Below are 27,365 nucleotides of genomic sequence, written 5' to 3' on the forward strand. Positions count from 1 at the left end.
GCCTTTTTATAAGTATTGTATTCAAGGGTAGTTATCCAGTCACAGTATAAGTACAAACAGTTGTGTGAAATACTGATTGTATGTTAGTTCATGAGAATCACATTTACATAGTGATAAGCCTGGATTCTTATATCACCCTGCAAGGGTGCAGCGAGAATTCTACTTAAACAGTGAAATCGTCACTCTTCATTGGTAGCTGCAGAAATACATATGCATATACAAACTACAGTGAGTTTCAAGTGCATTTTTTGATAGCCATCAACAGAACACTTAAGTTAATTTGGTGGCAGCATCAATCTAGTTTCTTTTTTAGCAGTTTCTTTTTACAATTTGTTAGAGTTGCCTCTTTAATTTCTCTATGTGTGCGCCTCTCTGGGTATGTAATCTGGCAAGAGTGAGCCAATCACATGTACAGCATTTAAGTTAAAATGAGAGAGCAGGGCAGGAGCAGGTGGGAGGAGAGAAACAAAACAGCACAAAATCCCTGAAAAAATAAAGCAAGAGATGTTAAAATCTGAATTGGTAAAGAGAATTCATGTATACCAGAAAAGTGAGAAATTAATCTTACTTTCTTCAACATTGATTTCTAATAATTGTGCTGGAAGAATTTTTGTAGCCGAAGTGCAGCTGTTAAGGGGTTTTTGATTGATTTTTTTGTTGTTGTTGTTTGGTTGGTGGTTTGTTTTGTTTGTTTGTTTGAACAAAAATAACAAACCTTGAAGCTTAGTTTTAGTGATAGGTACACACTTAACCTCTAGAATGTTAAGAATGACAGTAATATACTTGAATTACCAGAACAAGGACATTCTAATACAAAAAGATTACTTTGTTTCTCTTCCTCAAAATGTTGTAGATAAACTAAATCTTAATGTTATGGTGAGTTAAAAGTGTAGCTGTTCTTATTTCACCCTGTCACATGGCATAATATCTTTAAAAGTAGGGAAAAAAAAGAAAAAAGCTTTGAATAGAGGTGTTTGTATTAAATACCTATATAATGTATGACCTCTTATTTGCTTTACTCGTAGGGAGTAGTTAACTCCTCTATATAAATTAAACATTAGAAGGCAGGAAAACAAAATAATCCTCATTGTAGCTGAAGAAACTATATTTTAGGTTGTATTAGTTTGCCAGCAGCTGTGTAGAATGGGAAAGGAATAATACTTGTCTCCCAGTAGTAGTTAGTTAATAGGGTGTCATTCCTTCTTATGTATTGAAGAAGGAATGACTTGAGGCCTGCTAAACTTGTTACAATATTTGCTTTTACATGTACAGTGCATCTTTTAATAGCTCTTTGAAATGATAAACTGAGTATTCTTTGGACTTCTCAGCAAAAGTCAGACTTTGTGTACATTAAATTAGAATAAGCAAAAAAGAGAACAAAGCAAACTTTGTTTGTCAAAGCCTGTCCTAATGAAGTAAAATTAAATATTCTGAAACTGAACAGGATCGAGATATGCTTGAGCTGTCATGGCCTTAGAATAGGTAATTTGTATAATTTATGTCAAGTAGAAAGTGGATTGTTAGAGTCTGTATATCACTAAGCAGTATAATTCCTGCAAGACCTGGCATATTTAAATGTACTTCAGCTGAATATCTAAGGAGATCTGGTAGAGATTGCTTTAGTAGTGGCATTTGATACTACAAACCTGTCTGGAGGTTAGATCATAAAAATCCATTTTTTTGCAATCCCTAATTTCATTGTAGTTTTTCAGAAATGTAATTTGATTACAGAACACACAATCACAGCCAGTAGCATTTCTTTAAATAAGTTAATTCAAATTAAGAGATAGTGTAGTCAAAGATGCAAGTTGCAGTCTGTCTGAGATCTGCAAGAAACGAAGTGGGAGTGGAGTTCACTTTTTCAATCCAAGTCCAGTGCTTCAGCACTTGTCTTTTAACATGAGCAGTGAATTTTCACTGTGCTAAGGAAAACTGTTTTTGAGGCTTTCACTTGGTGCTACTAAGGTAGTTGCATGACTTGTGAATGGAATCTCAGTGCATTTTGCATTTCTCTTGTTAAAAGGTAAAGACCAACACTGGTGGTACAGGGGAAAATCATTGTGTAGACATTATGCTGGTTTAAAATGTTTAACTGTCTTTTGAATTCAGCTATTCATTCTGACTCACTGCTCTCTAGCAATGAAGCACATTTTAAGGACACCATGCAGAGACGAAGTGGATTCACAGAGTTTGAAGTTATCCCTGCAGTTCACATAAAATCAGGCATTTTATGTGAACGTTTTACTAGGCAGAAAAAAAAAAAAAGCCACCAGCCAACATGGAATCCAGTAGCTGTACTGTTAGTACAGTGTCCCATTTAGTTTCTTGGTTTGGAATTAAATCTCACATCCTCTTCTCTCCCAGGAACAATCAGCATTACTGTAACAGTGGGCAGCTACATAAGAGTAAAGCTTTCCTGCAATTGTTTTGCTAATGCTTTTAAAGGAGAGCTCTCCCTGAGCTTTGGCTCAGCTCCAGGAGGTACGGCAGCAGCATTAAGCCTTGAGCTCCGTGTCACTTCTTGTCTTTTAGAGTTGGCCTGTGACATGATGCTTTTGTTCAGAAGATCCTGTACTGTTGAGAGCTGTACCTGCTGACTTGAAGCATTTCTGTACAAGTACCAACTGCACCTCTCATTCAGTGCAGCTGGTTACTCGTGCTGCAGTGAAACTAATTTGCCTTGGTTTTGCTGCTGCTTGAGAGACCCAGTCTCTTCCTGGCTTTCCAGTAGAGCTGTGGGTTGCTCCCATTCTGTTGACACTTTCCCTTGTTCAGTAAGGTGTTGGAGAAGTAGGTGAGAAGTACTTTTTTCCTTTAAGGCAAGGATTATAGTACAGGTTTTTCTAAATATCCATTAAAATGTTCTACCCTTTCTCTCCTCAAGCTTAAACCTTCCTAGTCCCTTGAAGCAGCTGTATGCTGTTGCTACAGCGTGTGTTACCAGTACTGCTACATCCAGCTGACATGGATAACAGCAACCAGCAATGCTGCTGTAGGAACTCTGATACTAACAATAGGAACACCGACTGCACAGATGAGGGAAGGTGACCTCCGAACACTGACTGCGTAGCTGTAGGAAAAGGATATTTCTTCTCCTAGAAACATTGTTAGCACTGCTAAGTTTCTTGAAGTTTTCAAATTTTCTTGAGGAAAACAGTAGAAATCTTCCTTATAAAGATGAAGGAAATGCAAGATAAAAGAGCAAGTGCAGAATTTCAAAGCAGGGTTTTGACTTGTAGTGAGGTGTTACTGGGCAGTTGTTGCTTTGAGGATACTTTCTGCATTTGTTTTGGGCGTCGGAATGAAGTAGTTACGGCCTAAACCGCCTCAGTGTAGCTCCTTGCCATTAATTCAGTGAGTTAACAGGCTCTGGCGCGTTACTTCTTTTGGTGCGTACTGTGTTCTGCCTTCGCAGAGGCAGACGCTACCTTAGTTGTGAGTACAATCCCTTGGTCAGCCTGGCGTGCGAGCTGGCCGCGGTGTGCCCGCATTCCCGGGAGCGCTCCCTGGGAAGAGGGGCAGGCCCGGGCAGCGCGGTGTTCAAACCGCTCCCTCCCGACACCCCCCGCGACGGGCCCGCCCCGCCGCTCATTGGCTGTGCCGCGGCACTGCCGGCTTTCCATTGGCGGGGCTGCCGCGGCGCCCCGCCCCCGGCGCGGGCGGTGCTGCGGGCGCGGGCGGTTCCGCTCTGGGCGCTGCCGCGGGCTGTGCCCCCCATGGCGCAGCTGCTGCTGCAGTTCCTCCGGCGGCTGCTGCGCTACCTCGGCTGGCCGCAGCACCAGGTGAGACCCCGCGGCGGCGGCCTCGGCCTCGGCCCGGAGAGCCGCTCGGCTGAGGGGAGGGAGGGTCGGCACCGCGGGAGCTGGGGCGGCTTCAGCGCCTTCTTTGCCCGCAGCCGGGTTTGTCGGAAGGCGCTGCCCGCGCGTGGGGTCACTGCCCCGACACAGCCAGTCAAGTGCCGCTTTTTGCCCGAACCGAACGTAAGAAAGTCAGCGGCGTTGGCTGCTCGTGCTCCGCTGTTTCAAATAAAAGGCCCCGTACCCGTTCCCCAGCAGCAGTTGATGCCGAGTGCTCGGAGACCGGGGAGAGGCGCGGCGGGGGAGCTGAAAGAGGCGCTGATGTTGGAGCGGGGGCAGCTCCTCAGTGGGGGTTGTCAGCAGCGAGGCACTGCTGCAGCTTGTGGTTCCGAGATAACCCTGGCGTTGTTTGTGGGAAAACAACGAGTATGTCCAGGAGTGCTGATTTGGCTGAGCTGCCCTGAATACTTTCTGGTTCCGTTGTTGGAAGCCGTTGGTTTTTTTGACAGGCCGTGTTTTTTGAAACTCACGTGTTTGGCAGCAGTATCAGCCGTACTCTCGGAACATGCCTACCTTCAGCAGTCTCACCAGGAGGGCATCTCCAACATTTATATGCTCTCATAAGAAACTATCAGGCCAAGGTATGTTAAATTTATTTCACTGCTTTGCTAATTGTTCTTTCCCAAGACTTACACAGATGCATGTAGTTAATTAAATGGGCACTTTTGCCAGTATCTCAAGATGTTGGCCTTTAGGCTTCTTTAAAATATTCTATATTTTGCTATTGTCTTAGACATTGTCTGTCAGACCAGCGTAGGCCTCTTTAGACTTACATTTTGAGAAGAGCATTGAAAAGTTAGGTTAACCAAACTGCGCTATATTTAATTACCTCTAACATGGAATAATTAAGTAACTTTGATTAAAACGAGATTAAGAACTGGGGGCTTTGATTTTGCTTCTCAGGTTCAAAAGTTTTCTGTTTTTTAGGTCACATCTGTTTGCAAAAAAAAGGAATATGGATCTACTCGAAGTGTTGTCCGTAGACTTGGAACAATTCTTTCCTTGGAGCCCTACCCCAGACCTTATTTTCAAGTAAGCAATTTATTGTCATATGTATACTTAACCTGTTTGTATTTTCTTGTTTCTTAATTTGATGATAGCTTTCCTCTTATTTTTAACTTCTGTAACTGTGTGGTGCATCCCTTAGGGATCCCTGTGGTGCATCCTTAAACATTATAGCACTGTTTAAAAATTCCTTTTTGCTGAACCAGACGATTCAAGATATGCTGAAACCAGTTTCGCTTCATACCATTTTTTTTTGCATTGTTTGTTTTTAGTTTGTTCAAGACCCAAGTCCATTGGGTTATGATGAACAAAGTACAGCTCCAGCTCCTGTGGCTCCATCACTTGCTGATGTCCTGTGGGTGGCAAATGATGAAGGACAAGCATGTACTAGACTTAGGTAAGTAAAAGTGTAAAAAGGAATAATAGAAATAACTTTTGCCTTTTCTATGGCGCCTGCTTTTGTCTTTGTTTTCCTTTATTCCTAACCTTTTCTGGAAACATTTTGGGTTTAGGAGGGAGGAAAGGCACTTCCTCCTTACGTGAAGGTTATGACTATGTAAAGCATTGTTTTCTGAAAGATTTCTGAAATTGAGTCTCCTCTTTTCTTTTCATAGTAGTATGTCAGGTGCATTACTGTACTTTAAATGATATTCGCTTAGAGGGTATTGTGTGAGTTGTTGCAGTATACTGTAAGACTATTCCTATTTTTATCCTTCCAGTTTATGCCCTGTTTGATAAACTTTATAAATGAGGAAACAAAAAAAAAAAAAATCTAATATCTTGTTTTGGCTTTGATTTTTAGTGTCATATGTAAGCTTTGATGGTTGCTTTGATGGAAAAACAAATATAATTATTTTAAAATTTTAAAAGAATTTTGAATATATTTTATATAAATGTTTCTAGCTTTTATAGAGGGCGGAAGGAAATATTTTTACAAATTATTTCTGATAGTGTGAAATGACAAATTGTCCAAGAATTTGCAGACATGAATAGTATACAAGTTTGTCCTATTTTTTTCCCAGCTGGAGAAGAAATAGAAAGTTGTCTTGCTGTTCGTCTATAAAGATCTGTTCTAAATCCGAGGATGAGTTAGAGCCAGAAGCAAGAATAAAATGTGCACACGTGTGTTGTCTTGTACTGTATCTGTATAGGACGATGTAATTGTGCTTCATATTGGCATTTGTTTGTCTGTGACCTTTGTGGTACTTACCAGTAATGAAAATATAAGAAATTGATGAATTCAAATGACGCTCTTTTCCTTGGAGAAGTTGAATACAATGTGTTTCATCTTATGTTTCCTGAGGCATAATTGTTAAATTATTAAAGTTGGTTTGTAGCAGCTGTAAAATAGCAGAAGAACAAGAACATTGTTGAAAGAAAAAAAAAAAAAATCCTGGCCTGTTTTGTCCTGCTCGTGCTGTTCTTTAGCTGGCCAGATTCACAGAACTATGACAGTTCATTCTTTTGTTGTTTCCATTCTTTGTTTCTCCTCCTCCTCTGGCTCTGTGGGATGTTTTTCAAGAACAATTCTGACCGATATCTTTTCCTTTTCAAGCAGTGTTTATAGCAAGGGGGTTTTGGCAAATCAGAAAGCAATGCTTCAGGTCTGATTTGAAGTAAAAGGATGTTTAAAATAAGGGAAAAGGTCTGGGCTTTTTTTCTATAAAAGCTTAGTGCATCTTAAATTAATCAGGTAAATTTAATTTTTGTGTTTCATAATGAAATTCTGGTAATTTGATTTTATACTTATATTTGAAGTTTATTTCTGCAGGCACAGACTTGAAGCAATTTTTAAAATTAAAGCCTGAGACTTACAGCACAATTTTCTAATGGCTGTCTTTGGTTATAGTAGCTTACAGAAGGTGAGATTCTTTTTCTGTAAGTCTGTATTAAACCTTATTATTTTCAAGTACATTTTCTGAAAGATTGTAACTACTTCGCTGCTTGCAGTGTTCATCTTAGAGTTTGATAAATGACTAAAATTTCTGAAGTCGAATTAAGAGATCATTATTCTTTGCCTCTCCTGCCTTGCATGTGGCAAGAAGGGAGGGATACCTTATGGTGTCAGTCTAATAATTATTGAATAATGACAATCCTACTGTATGACTTTATGATGTTTCATTATCCCTGAGTGAATTTTCTGACTAATTCTTATGATGACTTTGCAAGGATCTTCATTGTACTTGAGCAAAGGGAGACTTGAAACATTTCAGAAGTTATGAGTGGTTAAAAGTGTAGTGTCCTTAAACAGTTGCAAAAGTTAGGTTGAACAGCCCAAGTAGTTTTGAGGTTTCCATTGTTGGCGGAGGCTTTTGAAACTGTGTCTTTTTTTTTGCTTTGTAGGACTGAATTGAGGAGAAAAGAGAAAAATACAGCTCCTTCTGATCCATATCCACGTCTGGATTCAATACAGCACATTCCTAAAAACAGTGCACAAAATGTCAGTGTTGATCAGGCAGCACTCCAGAAAATTTCTGCACTTGAAGATGAGCTGACCTTTCTTCGTGCTCAGATTGCTGCAATTGTTTCAGCGCAGACCTTGGGAAGCGTTTCCTCACGTAAGCCCTTCTGATTTGAGCAAACTAGTGTTCCTTTTTTTTGCTTTAGAGCTTGCCGTGTCTGATATTGGTAGAGAACAACTTCAACTTCTCTAACTGAAGATGCACCAACTACATCTACTGAATATAATATTTTGTTTTTCTTTTTGCTATTTGGTGCACTTTGTCTTTTCTATTTTGTGGTCTATTTGCCAAGTTCAAATGCAATTGATCCTCTAAGTGCTCTTCATATTAATTTCCATGATGTTAAAAGAGTTTTGTAACATCACTATCCATAGGCTACTAACAACTGTTTAAAAAAGTGACAGACTTTGTCCCTTTGGGGTTTTGCACTGTTTCTAACAAATTATTAAAATAATCTGTAGAAAAATAATTCTAGGTCAGTCTGGTTAGGGCTTTAACAAAAATGCTAGAGACAGATGTGTCCGAGGTAGTTGGTCTCCAATATGCACCTCTATCTTGTGACCTCTTTTTCCTGGTAGGTTTTGAGTCTCAGTTGTCTTACCTGCAGACCAACCCCACTGTGGTTGCCAAAATACTTGGACTAGTGCAAGACGGTTACTTTTGTGTGGCATTGTGAGGCACTTCTGTGCTTCAGCTGTTCTGTTGGGTCTTCTCTGTTTCTTCTCTATTGCACTCAGTATTGTAATCTGTTTTACATGTTTTATGGTTATTTTTTACTTCATGTAGGTTATTGTAACCTCTAGATCATTGATCACCATGTGTAGCAGCAGGCTGATTTATCTAGTGCCTAGATTGAAGACAGAAGAAGTGAAAATCAGAGCAGCACAAGACACATCAGATTCATTACTTCATGTATTCTGAATTTGTGGGTTTGAAGTAATGTTCTGTTTTAAGTTTAGTCTTTCTGTGTTGTCATGTGCAAGGTGTCTAAAAAAAAGACTGCTTTCAGAGGGCAGTCTTATATTGACTTACAACTAATTAATCCTAGATGTTAATATATGTTGTTTTTCTTCTCTAACTGTATGCAGAAGCCTTTAAAACACTCGACACTCCAGATGGATTTTACCCACTGCCAGCCATGACTTCTACGCCATTGTCCGTCTCTCACAATCACTTTGTAATTCCCTCGCCTCCTCCACTTCCTTCTGGTGCACCATCTGGTGTTGATGCTAGTAATTCTGCATTGGAACTTATCAAACAACGCCGAGCTGCAAGAAACAGCGATACAGCTGCAGCTAACAGTACTGATCACCAGAGGACAAACAACTTTCCCAGTATGATGGATGTTTTGAAAGACCTAAACAAAGTTCAGTTGCGAGCTGTTGAGAGGTAGGTTGGATTGGATGTGCAAGCCAAGGCTATCTAAGCATCAACAGCACTTCAGTAGCACCAGAGAACACCAGTCATTTAAAGAGCAGCTACTGCTGACAAACTGAAGTTGGCAGCTTCTGAGTTTACAGTGGGAAATGTAAGCTGCTTGTGACATGGCTTTTAGATGCATTTAAAACATGCTGACTAATGCAGCATTTTAAACTACTGTGCTGCTTCAATATGCAAATCTCAGGTTGGTGTGGGGAGGTGAGGGGTCGCTTACAGGATTGCATGCACAGGCACAGGAAACTAATCTCAAAAAATAATCCTTCTGGACTCACTGTGAAAGGCCAAATCCTCAGGGGAACTTTAGAAAACTACTGTTAGCATACTTAGAATATCCTGGTTCAAGCTTTGAAGTGTTTACGAAAACATATACTGTATCATTTATTGAAAACATTTCATAAGTTTGTATTTCAGTAGTGCAGTTGAATAGTGCAGTATTCAATAGGATTATAAATATTTTTTGTGGTAAGCTGTTTTGATGGTAAGTGCAGTTGACTTGTAAAAAAACCTGTTTTACTAAAGACTTCAGTACCTTTTCTGGTCTCTACTATACTAGGTATAATAGAGATTACACCTTCAGGATTCTTTTCTGAATTTCTTGGACTGAAAAAGTAAGAAAAACTGAGCCTGTAATGAATATTTGAAGCTCTCAATGTGGGAAGAATGTCACTTGGCAAAACTTGTTGCATTCTCATGTCAACATTTTCTTAACTGTGAGCTTTATACCTGAAAATTACTAGCACAAAACTTGGGCAAATAATTTACATGCAAATCCAAAGCATGTCTTTATGCTTTTGATGGCATTCTCACAGTAAATAAAGCAAATATAAAATGCACTTAGGTAAACCGGTGTGTTTCCTTTATATATGTTTTTTTCTCTATAATTTCACGTATGATGAATGAAGAAAATGAGATGTTCAATTTGACAGTTTTAACATATTGAGCAGGGGCATAATTAGCAGGAAGTGGTAGCTTGTACATCCAAAATGCCTTCTGGATTTAGGCATCTACATGTATTCTGAAGTACAGCTTAACTGAGTAATGAATAATTTCTATTTTGGGGGAAGTAATGATGATCAAAATTGTTACAATCTTTCTGACAGTAATTTAATGTGTGCACTGCAAAGGGAAGTCCTCTGTTCTCAGAAATTGAGAGCCTGAAGATCCCAGTTTCTACCATCCAAACATCGTCTTACACATTGTGCAAGTGCTCTGAGGACTTGTTTTTATAGGGACCATGAAGTCAGTCCTCTCAGGTTTTGTCTTAAGCAACAATGACTGTAACTGCCAGACTTAGAACTTGGTGTTGTCAGTGTGCATTATTAGGTACAAATCATCAGCCCGGAGACAGCAGAACTCTGAACACCTCTAGATTTTTCCACCCCACCACACCCCCAAGATTTCTCAATGGTTAGAAAGTCTTATGATTTGTTGTCTTGGACTAGTCATTAGCCTCCACATTTATGATAAATTTTGGGATGTAGGTGCCATTTTGACTTCTGATTTTAAATGAATTTAAAATGAATAAAACTTAAATTAAATTATGTTCACGGTGATTATGAAATACCTTAGTGGGACATTCCCATTAACATACTTAAATATAACTTGTAAATGAGTTGGTATAAAAACTGCAATTTTGCCTTTTTTTTCCTTGTTATTTGCAGTACTTTAACACTTTGTGTTGATTTTTTGACTACTTTCTTCATGGAACAGCATCAAGTTTTCAGGCTAAGAGGCTAAGAATGTGGCTTACAAGTTGTTGGGTGTAACTGTATCAGTTGTTTTTGATGAATTGCTTTAACGTTACAGCAGCATTACTTGTGTAATCGGGGATGTATAGAATAGGGCGTTTACAGAAGTTGTGCCTCTAGCTTTTGAATTAGTCAGTACAGGATTAGGGTCAGGAGACAATAACTTTTTTGTTGTCATTCATAGGTCTCCTGGAGGTACCCCTCTTTCTAGACCCAAAAAGATGCAAAGTTCAGACTGGGATCCGGTTGCTGTACTAACTCACGCTCTAAAGCAGAAATTTGCACATAAAAATGATGATGAAGACGATTCCCTGGACAAAGAGAATAATTCTTTTGATAGCTCTCCATTTTCTAGTCCAGAGGTGCCAGTGGTATGTTTTTACATGTGTGTTTGTATTCTTGAACTTAATGTTTTCATGGATAGTGCAGAGTTTTCATAAGTCTAGAACTTCTCTACAATTAAAGCATAATCAAAGCAGAAAATTGCAACTTAATTAGGGTGGGTTTAGACTGGTAAATGTACTTCTAGATGTGCAAAGAAAAAAAACTTGGAAGATTGATTTTAAAAATTCAGCTCATAGTTGATTGAACTATGGACCTTAGCTTGATGATAACCTGGCAGGTATCCATGCATGGAAACTGTGTGTTTAAATAGTTGTTGACTGATTTTTCAGATAAGACTATCTGGAAGGTACAGAAAGGTCTGACTAATATACCCTAACTGCTCAGAAATGAAAATAAATGCAGAGTCTGTAATATTTTCCTTTGAGTGTAGTTTCCACACAGTTTGAATCTTAATCTGAGTTGTGATTCTGTTGTAAAGCCCATGAAGAATACAGTTTTTCCTAGGAGCAAAGAAGTGGTAGACAGAGCCATTGGACTAAGGTGGTTCTGAGCACGGATTGCTGCATATCAGCCTGTGCCATCTACCTCAGCTTATACAGTCCAGCAGTGCTGTTTTTGTTGTTTTTTAGGCATTTCAACAAACCTCAGAACTGCTCAGATGAGATGGATAGAAATAGGTGGCACTAATTTAAACCGTGTCTTTCTGCTTAGCAATTTATCTTTTTATTTTAAGAGTGATAGAAAAGATTCAATTTGTGGCATTTGTTACCCTAATGGAGGGAAATAGTAATGCAGAATATACAATGGAAATCCAGATATTCTTAGATATTCTTTGGAAGCTGCTCTTATGTGTGTCTAGCTGTGTGGCTGAAAACTTGAGGAAAACTAATGTGTGTGCTCCTCTTTCTTTCTAGCTGTAATGATTTGATTTGATTTTTTTTTTTATTTCAGCTGCCTCAGGTGAGTAGGCCTTGATGAAGTTAGGAGTTAGTAGTTAACTAATAATTGATTGCTTGTCAGCACAATGTTTAGTTAGCTGGGTTTATAATGAAGAATATAGAAACTGACAAATAGCTTTTAGGAACATAAGACAATTGTGGGCCTCCTCTGTTCTGAAACCAATTGAAGACAAGGAATGGGAGTTCTACCAAGAGTTCATTTGTCATACTTGCATTGAAAAAGTAGAAAGGTCAGAAGGAGGAAGACTTCATTTACTTCCTCATTTTGGGACCCCTCCCCATGAAAGGGACCACCAACCCATTTCAAGGGACAAACTACGCATGCTTAATAGCTTTTGGAGTGATTAGCATACGAAGCGGGGAATGGGATGTACCAAAATTATGAATAGGTATTTGTATTTTGTGTATTCAATACTTGTATGGATAAAAAGACTCTGTAATCACCTGGAAGGTGTGATGTGTATTTGGGAGCTATCCTGCACGCTGCCCGGCGTAGAATAAACATACACTTTCTAACTTTAAATTGTTAGAGAGTTTTTGTCCATCACAGTTGGATAGCGATACTAGATCAATATCCATATTTTTTTAATAAATCACAAGGATTTTCCGAGCTAAATGTAGCATATGTTTTACAGTGTGTCAACAGTACCTGGTGCATTCTTAGAAATTTCTTTGACTTTTTGTTTTTAAATGTCCTAAAAATAATCATGCTGGTATTTTTGATGCTGCAGACTATTGCACTGCATACCTGACATACCTGATTCTAGATACAAAGATCAAAACTAGCTCCTGGAACAGCTTGTATATGGAATAGCTTTTGTTCCAAGATCTGGCAGCTGGATTATAAAGTCCTGGAAGAGAGACTGCTTAAGGCCAGCATGCTCAGGAGTAGATACAAAAAAGCAGAATAATCTTATGAGTTTGTAACCAAGCCTCTAACTGTTAACTGTTGAGTTTTTTGAAGAATAAATGTACTTAAACCAGTTGCACAGACTTACTATTTTATTCTTTCTATGTTGAGAGAAGTGCAACAACTCTTCTAAAGTGTTTTTCTTGTAAACATCTCCTAGGTTCTAAGAGTTTCTTGGATATAATTTTAACTTTGTCTCTGTTCTTCAGGTAGGGCGCTGCAGTCTGAAGCCAAATGCAAAACCCAGCCTTACAAGAACTGATGGAGTTAAGCATGTACCAGCATGGAAAGCGAGAGCTCAGATATAATGGAGACTTCCAAGGAAGGTTCACTGTGTGTAAGTGGTGGGTCTACTTTGAAACTGCTGTAAAGTGCTGTAACGTTTCCAGAACATGCCTTTCCTATGCTGTTGGAGTTTGGGTGTTGCAGGATTTGTAGAATTACCTCTTCCTTCTCTTTGGTTCCTCAGTCGCCAGACTTGTGAATGTGATGCTTTTACAAGAAGCACAGAACTGAGAGAAGGTTTCTATTGCTATGAAGCAGTGCCTTTGGAACCTGGGGAATTCAAGAAAGCAGAGTGTGTGTGGGGGAAAAGATTTATTGCTGTGGGAGCTGAGGTATATGCTCTGTTTGTGCTCCAGTGTAAATAACAAGGAAATGAAAACTTTTTCTAAGTGTGTTATAACTACTGTATATAATGGTAATACTTTTTCATGAGAGGGCATAGTTGCCATGGTTTTCTTTGCAGTTTACTGATGCAACTCCTTATTCCAGGTGCAAACAGTTTTCTAATTTATTTTGGGTTAAGAGATGAACTTTCATGTTTGTGGAACTTTGTGCTGTGAGTAAACGGCAGGTCATCTATTAAATGCCTGTAATATAAGGGAGTTGCATTCCGAGGTAAAAACCACGCAGAGAGATCTGCTTGCACGCAGTCTAAATTCCATATGTAATTAAATATTAATTTCTGTCTTGGTGTGTGCATATGAACTCAGTTTTGTTCAAAAGAGCTTATAAAATAAAAATCTCTTTATATTGTAGATGTGTGTGGTAGTGGCCTTTTATGTTGCAGACTCTTTTGTATCTTAAGAAGTGATCGTATTAGCCAGGTTCTTAAATTGCATTATCTAAAACTAATTAAAGAACAACTTGTATTTTTTCCTACCAGAGTAGGAATGACTTAATGAAGCCACTTATTTACAAATTTGTTATGATCCACTGCTTACAAGAGCTGCTTTCACCTAATCTTTTGTCTAACAATCCTGATGTGTAAAACCAAATCTTGTCAGATTGTTGTCCCTTATATCTCCTGTATCTTCTATTTCCCTGCTCACTTACATGGAGAAGACTGACAACTGCATCCCTTCTTACTACTGAGTCTTATTTGCACAGTTGTAACAAATTAGTGTGCAAATACCATACTTGCATTTTGGTTTTAAAAAATATCTTCTGACTAAAACTGGAGCTTAATTGATTTGATATATTACGCTTCTAAAATTAAATCCTCTAGGCATTTATTTCTTCTGCATTTAGTAACTATTGAACTTTATCATATTCTCCCATTCTTTGATTGGTCCATAATAGTTTGGCCTTCACTTTCTTCCAATGCTTCTTCCAAAATAAGCATTTGCTGTTTTCTCTACCTAAACTTGATAATTGTTATGAAATCTGTACAGAATATCTAGCTGAGCCCTGTACTGGATAATTTTACCCTCTTCTATCAAAGCTCCTCATGGTCTTTTGTCTGCTGCTCTGGTCTCTGCTGTACAAGAGCAGCAGGCAGTGCCAGTGAAGGAAGTGGTGTCTGCTGAAGAGGACACGCAGGCAGGTGAGTCCCAGTGAGCATAAAGGCTGTGAATTGGCTCCCTCTTGCTCAGTATCTGCACTGCAGTGAGTGCAAGTTGTTTCCTGGTTTGTATCAGCATTCCTAGATCAGGGGATTTCGGAGGTTGTGGCCCTGCTGTTGTGACTGACAAGCAGGATGGAATTCCTTCTTTGAGAGACTGAAATGTGTGCAAAGCCATACAGTAGTTATATCAGTTGCATGTGTGTGACCAGTAGTTTCTTCTCTTCATGAAGAACAATTAATTTGGACTCCTTTTGCAATTTTTCTGTTTTCCCCAGAGTTCATAATTTAACTACAACTTAGGCCAACAAGAGCAGTTTGTGGTGAAAATTTTGAATTTCCCGTGTCTTTTCATTTTAGAAGGGACTTCTGAGAAATTTCTCAGTACCTCTTAACACAATGATCTAGTGTAAGAAGCATCTGCAAATTTTAGTGAGCTGTGTGACCCTTCTGGTTGTTGGATACTGTTTGATTTTTATTATTCTGATGTGAATTGTGCAGTGATACAGTTTATACCTGATTCTCTTCCTTAGAGAAAAGAATAAGTAGTGGACCATGTGGTTTTTTTTCCCCCACCTACACATGTTAGAAGGACAGGCTTTTTATTTTATGTACTTCCAGATGTAAAGAAGTCTGTGGGTGGTATCTGGTAACATCTGACGGTTTTTAATACCAGGAAGTTGGAAAGCTGAAGCAGAAGTTAGTAATGAAAAGTTCTATCACTTGTTGCAGAGATTTTTCTCCCTTTTCAGAATTGATGGAAATATGGCTTTGTCATCTTACTTTCTTTGACTAAAAGTTCTGTATCAACAACTGGGAAGCAGTGTTGGGTTCTCTGAAGCTTCCTGTGCCCACCTAGAATCCATTCCATGTTTTTCCTACAAATGCCCTTGTCTGACTGAATTGCTCGATCACAATGCAACTCAAGAGTTGTGCTATTGATCTAGGAGAGGAGAAGGAGACTCAGGAGCACGAGGCTCTATTGGTCTGCTGGCACAATCTTGTGAAAGGTTGTGCCTTCTTATCACTGAAGAAGTCTGAAAAATATACTCTTCTACCACTCCCAGTGAATTTTTGGGCAGGATGTCTTCCTTCAGGAGGTGCTAAGGTGGTTGCTGAATGGAAGTTGGTTTTGTTTTTCTACTAGAAAGACTTAAAAAAATATGTATATGATGTCCAATTTTCCAGCTGATAAAATTGAAGCAAGTAAATGTTTCAAATGTTTTGAGTAGAAGGGCTAGAAGGAAAAGTAGTCCTTTAAATGCAGTCCTTTAAAAACATTTTTACAGATTTTCTTCTAGGAGATCCTAAAACATTTGAGTTCTCTATCAGTGAGCTTCCCATTACAAGGAGACTAATTAATACAATTACCTGGCAATTATTGTCAGAATATCACTGCTGACATATTCCTATAATATACCAGACCTGTCCAGATACTCACTACTTTGCGAGGGACCATTAATATATAATTTCATATGTATTAATAATTATATTAATATATATTTAATTTATATATTCTCTGTATGTGTAGGTACAGAGTTTTTGGATAAAGATAGAGCAGAGTGTATGCAACAGTATTCACTTCCCTCAGTCATTTCTTCTTGTTAGGAATTAATTACATTGTTCTTTAGTCCCACCTAAATAGTAAAATTATATATAGGGTTCTTGCAAAAGCCAAACTGACAAAGGGAACCTGCTAAGCAAGTTAACCTTGAGTTACTAATCAGATACTTTGGGGAAAGGAAGTTCTACAAGCAAGACTGAAATCTCAGTGTTAAGCAAGGGCTGCAGCCAAATTTCACTTCCACTTTATCTGAAATGTGTTTGCCAGTGATTGTGGCTACCTGGGAGATATTTATCATCCTGATTCCTCTACTAGGTTCTCAGACCCCTATGTTATTTACCAATACATTTTTCATAATGACACTGACTTCAGCTACATCTGTATTACCTTCCAGATTTATCTGAATAATCTATTAATTAAATGTGTATAATATTTTAGAGCATTGTTGCACGTCTGTGTGAGATTAAATAGTTTGCAGTGAAGACAGTGCCTGCTGTGCCTGTTGTATGCAAACACAGAAGTACTGGTGGGTGATGTGATAGTTGAAGACATCTTGGGCACTGTAATCGCAGACCATTAGTGTCTTCAGCTCTCAGAGAAGGAGGGGAGTCAACAGAACTGCTATCCTGGACTTCTGCAGGACAGGCCTGTCTAGGAAACTGAGTGAATCTCTTGCAGGACAGTCTCAGAAGGCAAAGGAGTCCAAAAAAGATGGATATTCTTCAAGAAGAAAATGCTTAGTGGCAGAGGATGAAGTGATTTCCATGAACTGAAAGATGAGCTGATGGGCAAGACTCATCTGGCTGGACAGAGATCTTTGGCCTATGACCTTTGGAAGAAGGGGCAGGCAATTCAGGAGGACTACAAGTATTTTGTGAGGTAACTTGGGGAGAAAATTGTAATAGTCAAAGCCCAGCTAAAACTTTGTCTGACCACTGCAGTAAAAATGTTTCTCCAAATACATTAGTAATGACAGGAGGTCCAAGAAGAAGCTCCATCCTTTTTTGGGTGTGTGGAGAAGCATAGTGACAAAGAACGATGACGAGGCTGAGGTACTTAATGCCTTCTTTCTGTCATCCTTTAATAGCTAGACCACTTGTTCCCCAGGTACCCAGCCCCCTGAGCTGGAAGACAGGGGCAGGGAGTGGAATGAAGCCCCCATAATCCAAGGGGAAATGGCCAATGACTTGCTGCCACACTTGGACGCTCATAAGTTTATGGGGCTAGATGAGATCCACTCAAGGGTACTGAGGGAGCTGGTGGAAATGCTCACCGAGCCACTTTCCATCATCTATCATCAATCCTCACTAACTGGGGACTTCAGTAAAGTCTTTGATGGTTTCCCACAGTATTCTCCTGAAGAAACTGGCTACTCATAGCTTGTACAGATGCAGTATGAAAACCTGGCTGGATGTTTGGGCCCAGAGAGTGTTGGTGCATGGGGCTACGTCCAGCTGGCAGCTGGTCACTAGTGGGATTTCCCAGGAATTAGTTCTGTCTTTAACTCAATGTGGGGATTAAGTATACTCTCGTTAATTCACACACAAGACTAAGTTGTCGGGGAGTATTGATCTGCTGGAGGGTAGGAAGGCTCTATAAAGGAATCTGGACAGGCTGGATCAATGGGCCAAAGAGAACTGTATGAGATTCAACAAGGCTCAGTGCCAGGTCCTGCCCTTGGGTCACAATAACCCCATTCAGTGCTACAGACTGGGGGCAGCTGGAAAGCCACCTGGCAAAAGAAGACCTGGGGGAGTACTGGTTGGCAGTGTCTGAACATGAGCCAGCGTGTGCCTGGGTGGCCAAGAAGGCCAGTAGCATCCTGTCCTGTATCAGGAATAGTGTGGCTAAGCAGGACCAGGGCAGGGATTGTCCCCCTGTACTTGGCACGCTTTGATTTCTGTGTCCGGTTTTGAGCCACTCACTGCAAGAAAAGACATGAAGGTGCTTGAGCATGTCCAGAGAAGGAATTTCATTCCCAGGGTCTGAAGATAAATCATGTAGCTTAACTAGCAGGAATTGGATAGCTATTGTAAATTACCATAATATAAAGAGGGGAATTTTTCATTATTTCTCAAAATACTTTATGAATATGAAGCTGAAGTCACTCTATATTAACAGTATAGCAAAAAGAACAGGTATCTTGTAGTTGTATAGAAAAGTTCTTGTAGAAAAAGGAAGAATATTATAAAGTCATAAATAGTGGATGCATTAGAAAGAGTAATTTGAGTTATGTAAAAGGAAACATGCCATGAATCAATGCTTGTATCGGTTTGTGTAAATGATTCTGCTTTTGTTTCTTGCAAGTTAGCCAAATGTGAAAGACGCAATCTGGAAGGGTCTTTGACAGCCTTGCTGTTTGTAGATGTTTCAGTGGTTTAGAGCAATGTACATAATTCTCCATAGTTATGCCTTGAAACACTTTGTTTAGGAATTCAGTCTTGAATTGTGGTGCTAGTTTTCACAATATCTAAAACTGTGTTGTGAATAAAGGCTAAAGATGACAGCTGTCCTCCTACTTCAGAGATACTTGGCACATGTCAGTATTATTTGGCTGGATTATTTACAAATTTTGATTATAATAATCAAAAGGCCCTTCTTTTCATATTCATAATTTTCCCCAATAATCCTGTCAGCAGGACCTCTCCTTCTGCAGTGGGAATTTGAATAATTTTTTTTTGCACATTGAAAGAACCAACAGCATGGTGCTTTTGTTCCAGCTGTGTTTCTAGGCCTCCTTACATTTTAATTTCTGCTTACGTTTTTATCCGGCCTGGAAAGCTAAAGTAGACCTTAAAAGTAAATTATTTATGTATTTTAGGAAGAGTGTTTAGGCTTTAATTGTTATTGAGATGGATGTATTCTTACCTTTTGTTTAAGGCTAATTTTAGGCATTTGATTTCAATGGGACACAGAAGCCAAAGCAGCATTATAAATTCTCTCTTTAGGTAACAGAGACATGGCAGTACAGTCTGCAGGAGTGAAGCTGGCACTGATTGCTTCAAACTGCTGATCAGCTGAAAATGTCTTAGATTAAAATACATTTGAATATCTTTTAAAATAATTGATACAAATAGTTGTTATATTTTGTAGATTAATTGCATGGGTTTAACCACAAGAGAGCAGTATCACACCGGGTCTGTGTTGCAAGTAGTAAACTAAAAAGAAATTCTGCTTTATCAGCATGAAGTCTCATAACAAAATTTTAATCCATTGATCTTTTTATTTTTATAGCACAAAATTTTAGAGGTAAATGATTCTATCTTATTTGCATTATGATGAACTGTATTTATGTGCACTTGGATTAGTAAAAAGTCAGCACCTGGCTTGTTTATTCTCTTCACAAAACAAAACTGCTACTTCATTTTCTGGGCAAACAGGCTGAAAATTTTATGTGGTGAGTTAGAGAAGAGTTTGACCTGGCACTATTTTTTTTCTGAAAAAATATCCTCTTTATCTCATGTAAAATGGTCATTGGAGATTTCTCTTTGTGGTCCAGTACACACATAACTTCTAGCTTATACAAGTGAAAATATGTTGCTTTTTACTGATTGAAAGTCAAAGTGACTGTGGGATATAGAAATTCCCATTTTTTTCCTTTCAGATGAAACACTATACTGCTCTTCTGTAAACATATGCATTCTTTGCTCCTCACATGTATACAGTGATTTGAACCAGTTTAGGTGTATCCATAAAGCTGGGTTATGGGGATGTTTGCAGAGCTGGGAAAATTTTAACCTTGTGTCTTGTCAATCTTCAAAGTGGCTACTTTGTTCTTGCCATCTGTGCTTTCTCTTTGGCAATTGGCATTTTATTTAGTAGGAAAAGTTAAACCAGATTGATTGTTCCCACTTCTCTGTTTCACTTTATAGTTCTTGTGCCGTAACACAGCAGCTGTGTTTGCTGGGAGGCAGTTGCCACTGAGCAACAGCTGCTGGCATAAAGGAGCAGTAGGAAGAAATTTAAAGTAAGCTTAGTTTTAGTTTTTCCTGTGTTATTTTTTCCTTATGGTTGTTTGATGCATTGTTACCTTACAGCTCACAGCTGCAAGTATTTGTCCTGTTTTTTCTATAATGAGAGCTGTAGGAATAACTGAAATAGCAGAGGTTGTGTGTTCTACTGCTGAAGTGAGGGGTTTCTGTCTTTTGGAATATTGGAGCTTTTTAGTGTGTATTCTGTTGTTTCTTATTCAATTTTGTCTGTCTGGTATTTTATTCATCTTTTTCCATTATCTATTTTCTAGCAGGTGTTTTTGCTTGACTTGCATACCATGTTTTGACTGTCATCTGCTGGGGCAGGCTTGATAAGCCAGACTGCTTTTAAACTCTCTTTGCTTATAAGGAGATATTTCTGAAGAGAGGCTAAGCTCAATGTTCTTGGTTTTAAGTTATTAAGTGGGGAGTTCCTTACCAGCATGTACAGTGGGAAAATAATATCTAGCCCAGTATTTTGTGATAGTAAAAACAGGTAGTTTGAAGATGTACTTTGGTTTGAGTCAGGTGAGATGTGAGTTTTATCAACACCTCCTGTTCCTATCTGCTCATTTGACCACTCCCATATTTTTCATCCATTTGTGTTTGCTTCTTCTGTCTGTTCCTCTCATATGCACTGTCTTCATGTATAACAATTATACTAAGGCTTTACTAGTTAGATTTCTGAAGAGTCTGCTTTTTCAAGACTTCTAGCAAGTCCCCAACCCATTTATTATTTCTCAGTAGTGGCATAACCTTTTATTTCAGATTTGAAGAGTATATTTTGTATTTAGTATATCAGAACAACACAGCTCCTAGTGAGTCTTATACCAAATAATCTGCTGTATAACTTAGCTTGTCACTGAACTAATTTTTGATGTTAAATTAGGTCTTTGAGTTCACAAATAAAAGAATATATTGAAGAAACATTGACATAAGGTGAGCAAAATAAACAGAATTTGTGAGATCCTGCTTCGTGCCTTGTGAGCTCTCGGAGCTGTTGCTAGGAGAAGAGCATGGTAACAGTGCTCTAAGCTGGTAGTTGCCTGGGGAACCCAGAGACACTTGTGCTATTTCTACACATCTGTACCAAATCACAGTATTTTCTTCCATGTGTCCCCTTTTTCCTCTTCTCTAGCATAATAAAATATGTGAATCTTGACCACAGGACCAAGTCCTTTGTCATCCTTCAGTATACAGGTCTCACAGTCAAGATTTAGAAGCTTTGAAGAAAATGGTTCTTGGCTAAGCACAATAGTGGTGAATAGCTGACCCAATACAGGCTGAGGATGGTGAACATCACACCTGGTAATTGGCCCTGGCACTTTTATTTGGAAGTTGTTGCTGTTCCATTGCTTTAATATGAGTAAAAGTCTCATTTAGCAATTGCATAGATTTTAGGAAAAGTGGAATGTATGTATGTAGGAAAAAAAAAACCAGAATCACTAAGTACCACTGAAGTAATTATTTGATGGAGGAATAAGTTAAACTCTGCATACTAGAAAAAAAAACTTAGACCTGCAGATGGCTAAGCAATTTAAATCTGCAGATTCTGAAGAAGCTGGTTGTTGGACATAAATGACCCTTCATATTTACTTTGAATGAACTTTACGGAATTTCAGAAAATTTTTATCTAAGTTTTCTTTTTAAGAAAAGTGGGCTAAGACACATTACTATAGGTCAATTGGCATGTATCAGTTGTAGGCATAAAAACCTGTACAATGTTATCCTTTTGCACAGTTGGAAATACTTAGATAACAGGACTGATCTCTTGTGACTGTATTGTAAAATAGATGTTTTAAACCATCTTTAACAAAAATAGCTGCAGTAGAACAGTGTAAATAAAAATACAACATTTTTATTACCCACAGAAGTAGATGTTATTTAAATAGATGTAGAACTGATTAGCTGGCAGATATTAGTAATGACTGAAAGGAAGTATTTCTACTAAAGATTACAGAGAATGGTACTGGGCTAATGCAGTTTCATATTTTTAGTAATTAAATGAGGGACAAATTTTGTGGATAATTAAAACTAGAATTTACATAGAGAGAAACAATGAAGATGTTAATGATGCCAAAAAGCCACAATGATAATGCCATAGCAGGTTAGCTCTTCAGAAGGAAAGTACATTCTAGTACAGTCAGTTGAAAAACTATAAAGCTGTTTCATTCAAACTGTATTATTTCAGAAACAGAAAATCTGTTTGGTGTGACTTGATTTGTCTGTGAATGCATGAAGATTTAAAAAAGCGCTAAAAGCTTCTTTTTGTGACAGAGAGAAATTGTAATACTAGCCAGTTGTAGGAAGTGAAAACTAAAATAATTTAAATGAGAGTGCATTTCAATAATGACATCCACAGTGGGGAGTGGAGACTCTTAATTTCTTCTCTGTAGTAGAACCCAATGCTGGTTTGACTGTGACCCAACTATAGAGTGAAATAATTTTGACAATGGTGCCTTCCTTCTTTATATGTTTATTTTCTAGTGTATTTATCATAGGTTGTCTCAGAAAGAGAACAGCTCTTACTATACTTGTTTTACATCTAAAAAGTACTTCTAGTTTCACAGAGTAACTGGTGCTACTCTTGCCAATATTCAGATATTTAAGAAGACTTAATTCCATCATGAATCTCAGTAAATTTTAAGCTTGTAGAAGTGCCGTGCCAGCTGAAAAATGACATCTGCATTATTATATAAGATGTCCCTGAGAGCAATGTAACACCCACAGGCAAAACTTCAAGCTGTCAAGTAACTCAAGAGTGATGATGTAAGCTCTCCCTTTAAATTAATGACACTGAAGTATCTGAAAGAAAGAACTGCAGTTGGATTGGTGAAGGAATAAGCTAAAAAAAAAAACAACAAAAAACAAACCAGGACCCCAAACCCCTAGCAACACATACAGATTTTTTTTAAGGTACCTGGAGGTCATCAATTTACTTTTTCCGCAGAACAATAGAAGTTGTGCTCATAGAAACTGTCCTTTCACATCTAGCTCTCTTCAGGATCTATGATGATTTGCCTCTTGACCTCTAACATGAATCTGTTATTAAATTATTTCTATTATAACAACTTGCCATGGGAGCAGCATTGGTGTCCCTTGTGCAGTTCCTGATCTATAACTAAAGTGCTCCAAAGTAACCACAGGGCAAATAAGCTACACCTCTATTTCGCATTTCTTATACAGTGTGACTATTGAGTTGCCATAATCAAAATGCCAGATAATTTTGTTGGTGGTTTGTATTTCAAAACCTGTCAACATAAAGGCCTAAGTAGTGGAACTGGTCAGAAGAAAATGGAGGCTATTGGCCACACAGGATTATATTGTGACATGTTTAGGTCTTGGGCAGGTGGAGGATTTGGCAAAAGGCAGCTGAAGTCCAGACTTTTCTTAGGCTTCATCCTAAGCAAACATTAATAGTAATATTATTGACTGTTCTTTCTTAAAACTGGAAAACTGAAATACTCTTTAAAAAGAAGGAAGTATTTCATGCTGTTGTAAAATATGCTTAATAAAAAGTGGGATGGGAGTCGAAGCAGATCTGAGCTTCAGGAAGCTCTTTCTCTTGAAATCAAAGAGCCAGTCTTTATTACAATCAAACCTCTACAGTTTTATCTAGGGAGAACACAGGAATTATCAAGGAAGACAGAAAAAAAAAGGAGTTGTGACCTTGCATGCAAGTGTTTGCTTCCACTTAATACCTTTCTGAGTTGCAGCGACGTCTCTTAGGCCCCTCTCATGTCTGGCTGATAGCAAAGGCTCACAAGAATTTTATTTGCTTGCTGCATTCTCTGAGTGAGCAATGAGCTTCTTGCTATGGCTCTCTTGAATGAGATATTCTGCAGTTTCTGAGCATTCTGTCTTCCAGCTGAATCCAGAGCATCTCAGAGAAGAAAGAATTCCCTGCTTCTCTTGAGAGGGAGGGGGAAATCACATTGCTCTTTAAAAGAATATAACATGTGATTGGAATAATAATAAATACCATTATTTCCCAAATAAAATTATTTTTGTGTTGCTTGTGATTAGTTGGTGTTTTCAAGAAGATGACCATAATTAGGTATGGAGGAGAGGGGATGAGGGTAAGACTTCTAAGAAGGTAAGAATAAGGCTTGATAACCAGTTTCAGTTTCCTCCAGACAGGACTCCTGATAGACCAAGCACAGAGGATTTGTGAGGATCAAGTGCAAAATGAAATCAACTACACAGCCTCTTATCCAAGATTCTTCACTTTAATTCACTAATCCCATCAGGTAGTTTCTGTATTATCTTTTTCGTTATAATGGAGTTAAATGAAGGAAGTGTATTTGCTGTGTTAAAACTTCAGTACATACCTTTATGTACATAAAGCAAATGTGCCAATGTCACTTAGGCATTTTGAGTGGCTGATGTACCCATCCTAAATCTTATTTATATTTCTTGATTTGTCTAGTATCTGCCTTTATATAGGCAGTCTTCAGGCAGTGGCATTGTTGAGGAAGATTTCCTTTTCATGTAGGAGCTGGGGCAGTTACCATGCACATCTCTGTGCATATTAATTCAGCCGCCGCACTGATAAAAGAGACTTCAAAGCACCAAAGTGCAAGGGCCAGTCCGTAATGGTCCATGCAGAAATGGTGGAGCTGGTGGCAATAACTTTCCTGATGCATTGAGCGGAATAAAAGTGCTGTACAAAGGTACCACAGAGGGCAGTGGCAATGCCACAAGCTACTTGTCATCTGCATGGAACCTCATCCCAGCAAAACAGTACATTTTTTTAAACAAAGTAATTCCACTCATGTTTTGGTCTCTCAGCTAAAGATAACAATGTATCTATTTTTTCTCCTCCTTCTAGAAGCTGACTTGAAATATATTTACCCAACACAAAGCATGGCAGATACAAACAAGTGGTATTGGGGACAATGGTTTCTCAATCTACCCTTGAATCTACCAATATGTTCCAGTACTTCCTATTTTCTTTGCATTTTGGTTGCCTAGTGTGGACTCGCCCCTCAGAATATCTGCAGGTGTTGGTAGGTGTGGTTATAGAAATGGGGCTGGGCATCAAATACATGTGTAAGTGTAGCATATGATTTTTCTTTTTGGTAGCTGTTTTTCTTTCATAAATATGCTTATGTATGAGCTAAGCTCATAGGGATCCTCTACACATACAAAATGGAAAATCTGGATTTGGAATGTAACAGCTGCTGAGCAGCATGAGTAGGTCAGGAAAGCATAATTTTAAACTAATGTTGGATTTAAGTATTAAAATATATTTTCTTCAGGATTACAGTTTTAGTAACATTTATTTGTAACCAGGAATTACCTTTTTGTTTCATGTGAATGTTCAATCTTTTAAGCTTTTCTATATGGTTAAAGGTTAATATATTCTTATGGCAGCAACTTCCATATGCACAGCTGCACTTTGTTTACCTGTGTTTTGATCTGGGGAAAGTAGAAGCTCTCAGTCTGCCCAAATGTTCTGATTTTTTATAGGTGACACTAATGAAGGTTTATTCCCTCTCTCTCTCCTGGAGATTTTTCGTGATTCAAATTGCTTTTTGCCACTCTTTGCACTTCCCACTCTTGTACTTGCACTTTCTAGTGAGGGATGATTGGTATACAAATTGAATTTATCTTTAGGTGGTAGGAGTGCTGGAAATAATAGGACAACTCCTCTGTTTGTATGACTTCTAATACTCCATTTTAGTTACAACTTCTTAAGACACCTAGATCCCTTCCTAATCTAGTAGTACAATATATTTAGAGCTCTGTAGGGTACAGGATTCAAATCTCTCTAAATTGTATTACTATAAAATCTGACATAAAATTCATCTGCTGCTGCGATACTTCCTTGTGTGTTTAGGTCTGCATGGCCCTAGATAGCCAAGGTAGCTTTTACAAAGTGCTACTGCTGGTAACAAAATTCAATTGTCATGGATTAAAGTGTTGCACGATGTTCAACTCTGCCTAAGAGCCAAACTGCCCACGATACAGTGAGATGATCTACTGATTTTACTAGCAGAGCCACTTTAAACTCTTCTCTAACCTGTAATTCATTTGCTGTCTGTCAGTCCCTAAACAGCTGTTTGAGACTCTACTCCACACAACATCACTAAAAAATTGAGAGGTGTAGAACTGGAGAAACCAAAAACCTGCTTTGTTGAGAAAACCAGAGTATTTGGTAATAGTACTCATTTTATCTTGAAGAGGACTGGACATTGGAGAAACCTCACCTTCCTCACCTTAGCTAAAAGAAGTGTCTGTATTAATTGTCATATACATATTGCACTGTTTCTTCTCTTAGCATAGATATATTTCCAAGATTTTCCACTTGAATTTTAAACCATAATTAAGTATTTGGCCATGAAAAAATACTGCCCTATAATTAATTTTTCTTTTGCTGTTTATTGATGCATTTCAACTTGCTGGTCTGCATTTTTTGTTTTGAACCATTAAACACCAGCTTCCATCTAGACAGTGACTGTGCAGAGTGGGAAGATGTATTGATTTGGCTGTACTTGAAAATAACTCTGTTAAATCTGTTACTGAAAACAGTGGTTTTCCAGTGGTGACTATGTAGAAGACTCCTGGAGAAACCATCACAACTCCAACCCTATATAGGACAGATCTCTAAGGGGCTTAATTCTAAAATCAATTTTGCAGTTCTGCTTGCGTCTGGGGGACACAGGAAAACACTGTGATTCTGAAGGGTGGATTTTTTTTTTTAAGAAAAATTTAAATTTAATTTTTTTTTAGAAAACTTTAAATTTAATTTTTAAAGAAAAGTTTAAATTTAAAATGTTGGCTAAACAACACTGAAATAAAATATATTTCCAGCTCCTATATTTTGTTCCATTGTAGTATTTGCATGGCATGAACTATGTGAATATTTTTGCTGAACACTTTGAGGTACAGATGAATTCTGGCTTTAGAAATGTGTCAGAGTCAAGAAGAGTCCCTGCAGTGATACCCATAAGTGATGACAAGTATTTCTCACTTAGAAATACTCATCAGTGTAGAACATCAATACTTCTCATATTTTCAATTAAACTTCAAAAGCTTATGTCATGTTGCGCATATAAAGAACACAGTCTGAAACAGAAATGAGAAAATGGAGATTAAAACTGACCAATGATCCTAAGGAGAACTCATTACTGGAACTGAAACAATAGTTTAAGGAAAACTCTCCTTTAAGTACTTAACCAGGGAAACATCTTCCCTGGGGTTTGAAAATCCTTCTACTGCATGCTTAGGAAAATTACATGGAAATGCTTTCCTT

The 27,365-nt window shown here is 38.2% G+C and overlaps 1 protein-coding gene across 3 annotated transcripts; it reads left to right on the forward strand.

Moving 5' to 3' along the window:
- Nucleotides 1–3,412: 3,412 nt before the first annotated feature.
- Nucleotides 3,413–13,766, forward strand: MTFR2 (mitochondrial fission regulator 2). 3 transcript variants are annotated; one of them, XM_012572508.5, is made up of 9 exons: nucleotides 3,628–3,782; nucleotides 4,307–4,438; nucleotides 4,785–4,889; nucleotides 5,135–5,259; nucleotides 7,206–7,420; nucleotides 8,413–8,713; nucleotides 10,697–10,883; nucleotides 12,936–13,063; nucleotides 13,196–13,766. In XM_012572508.5, the coding sequence occupies exons 1-8, from the start codon at nucleotides 3,717–3,719 to the stop codon at nucleotides 13,032–13,034; spliced, it is 1,230 nt and encodes a 409-aa protein (XP_012427962.3). In that variant the 5' UTR covers nucleotides 3,628–3,716; the 3' UTR covers nucleotides 13,035–13,063; nucleotides 13,196–13,766. The 3 variants fall into 3 exon arrangements, with proteins under 3 accessions (XP_012427961.3, XP_012427962.3, XP_030125438.3); XM_030269578.4 differs by having other exon boundaries at nucleotides 12,936–13,070; nucleotides 13,196–13,336; XM_012572507.5 differs by having other exon boundaries at nucleotides 3,413–3,782; nucleotides 12,936–13,766.
- The last annotated feature ends 13,599 nt before the right edge of the window (nucleotides 13,767–27,365 follow it).

The sequence above is a fragment of the Taeniopygia guttata genome, chromosome 3 (assembly GCF_048771995.1).
Source record: "Taeniopygia guttata chromosome 3, bTaeGut7.mat, whole genome shotgun sequence".
Classification (NCBI taxonomy): domain Eukaryota; kingdom Metazoa; phylum Chordata; class Aves; order Passeriformes; family Estrildidae; genus Taeniopygia; species Taeniopygia guttata.

What these genes read in the sequence shown, in the direction of transcription:
- MTFR2 (XM_012572507.5), top strand. Translation starts at nt 3,717, where the DNA reads ATGGCGCAGCTGCTGCTGCAGTTCCTCCGGCGGCTGCTGCGCTACCTC. An exon ending in TCGGCTGGCCGCAGCACCAG is followed by an intron (nt 3,783 to 4,306) that starts GTGAGACCCCGC and finishes TTTTTTTGACAG; the next exon opens with GCCGTGTTTTTTGAAACTCA. An exon ending in CTTGGGAAGCGTTTCCTCAC is followed by an intron (nt 7,421 to 8,412) that starts GTAAGCCCTTCT and finishes AACTGTATGCAG; the next exon opens with AAGCCTTTAAAACACTCGAC.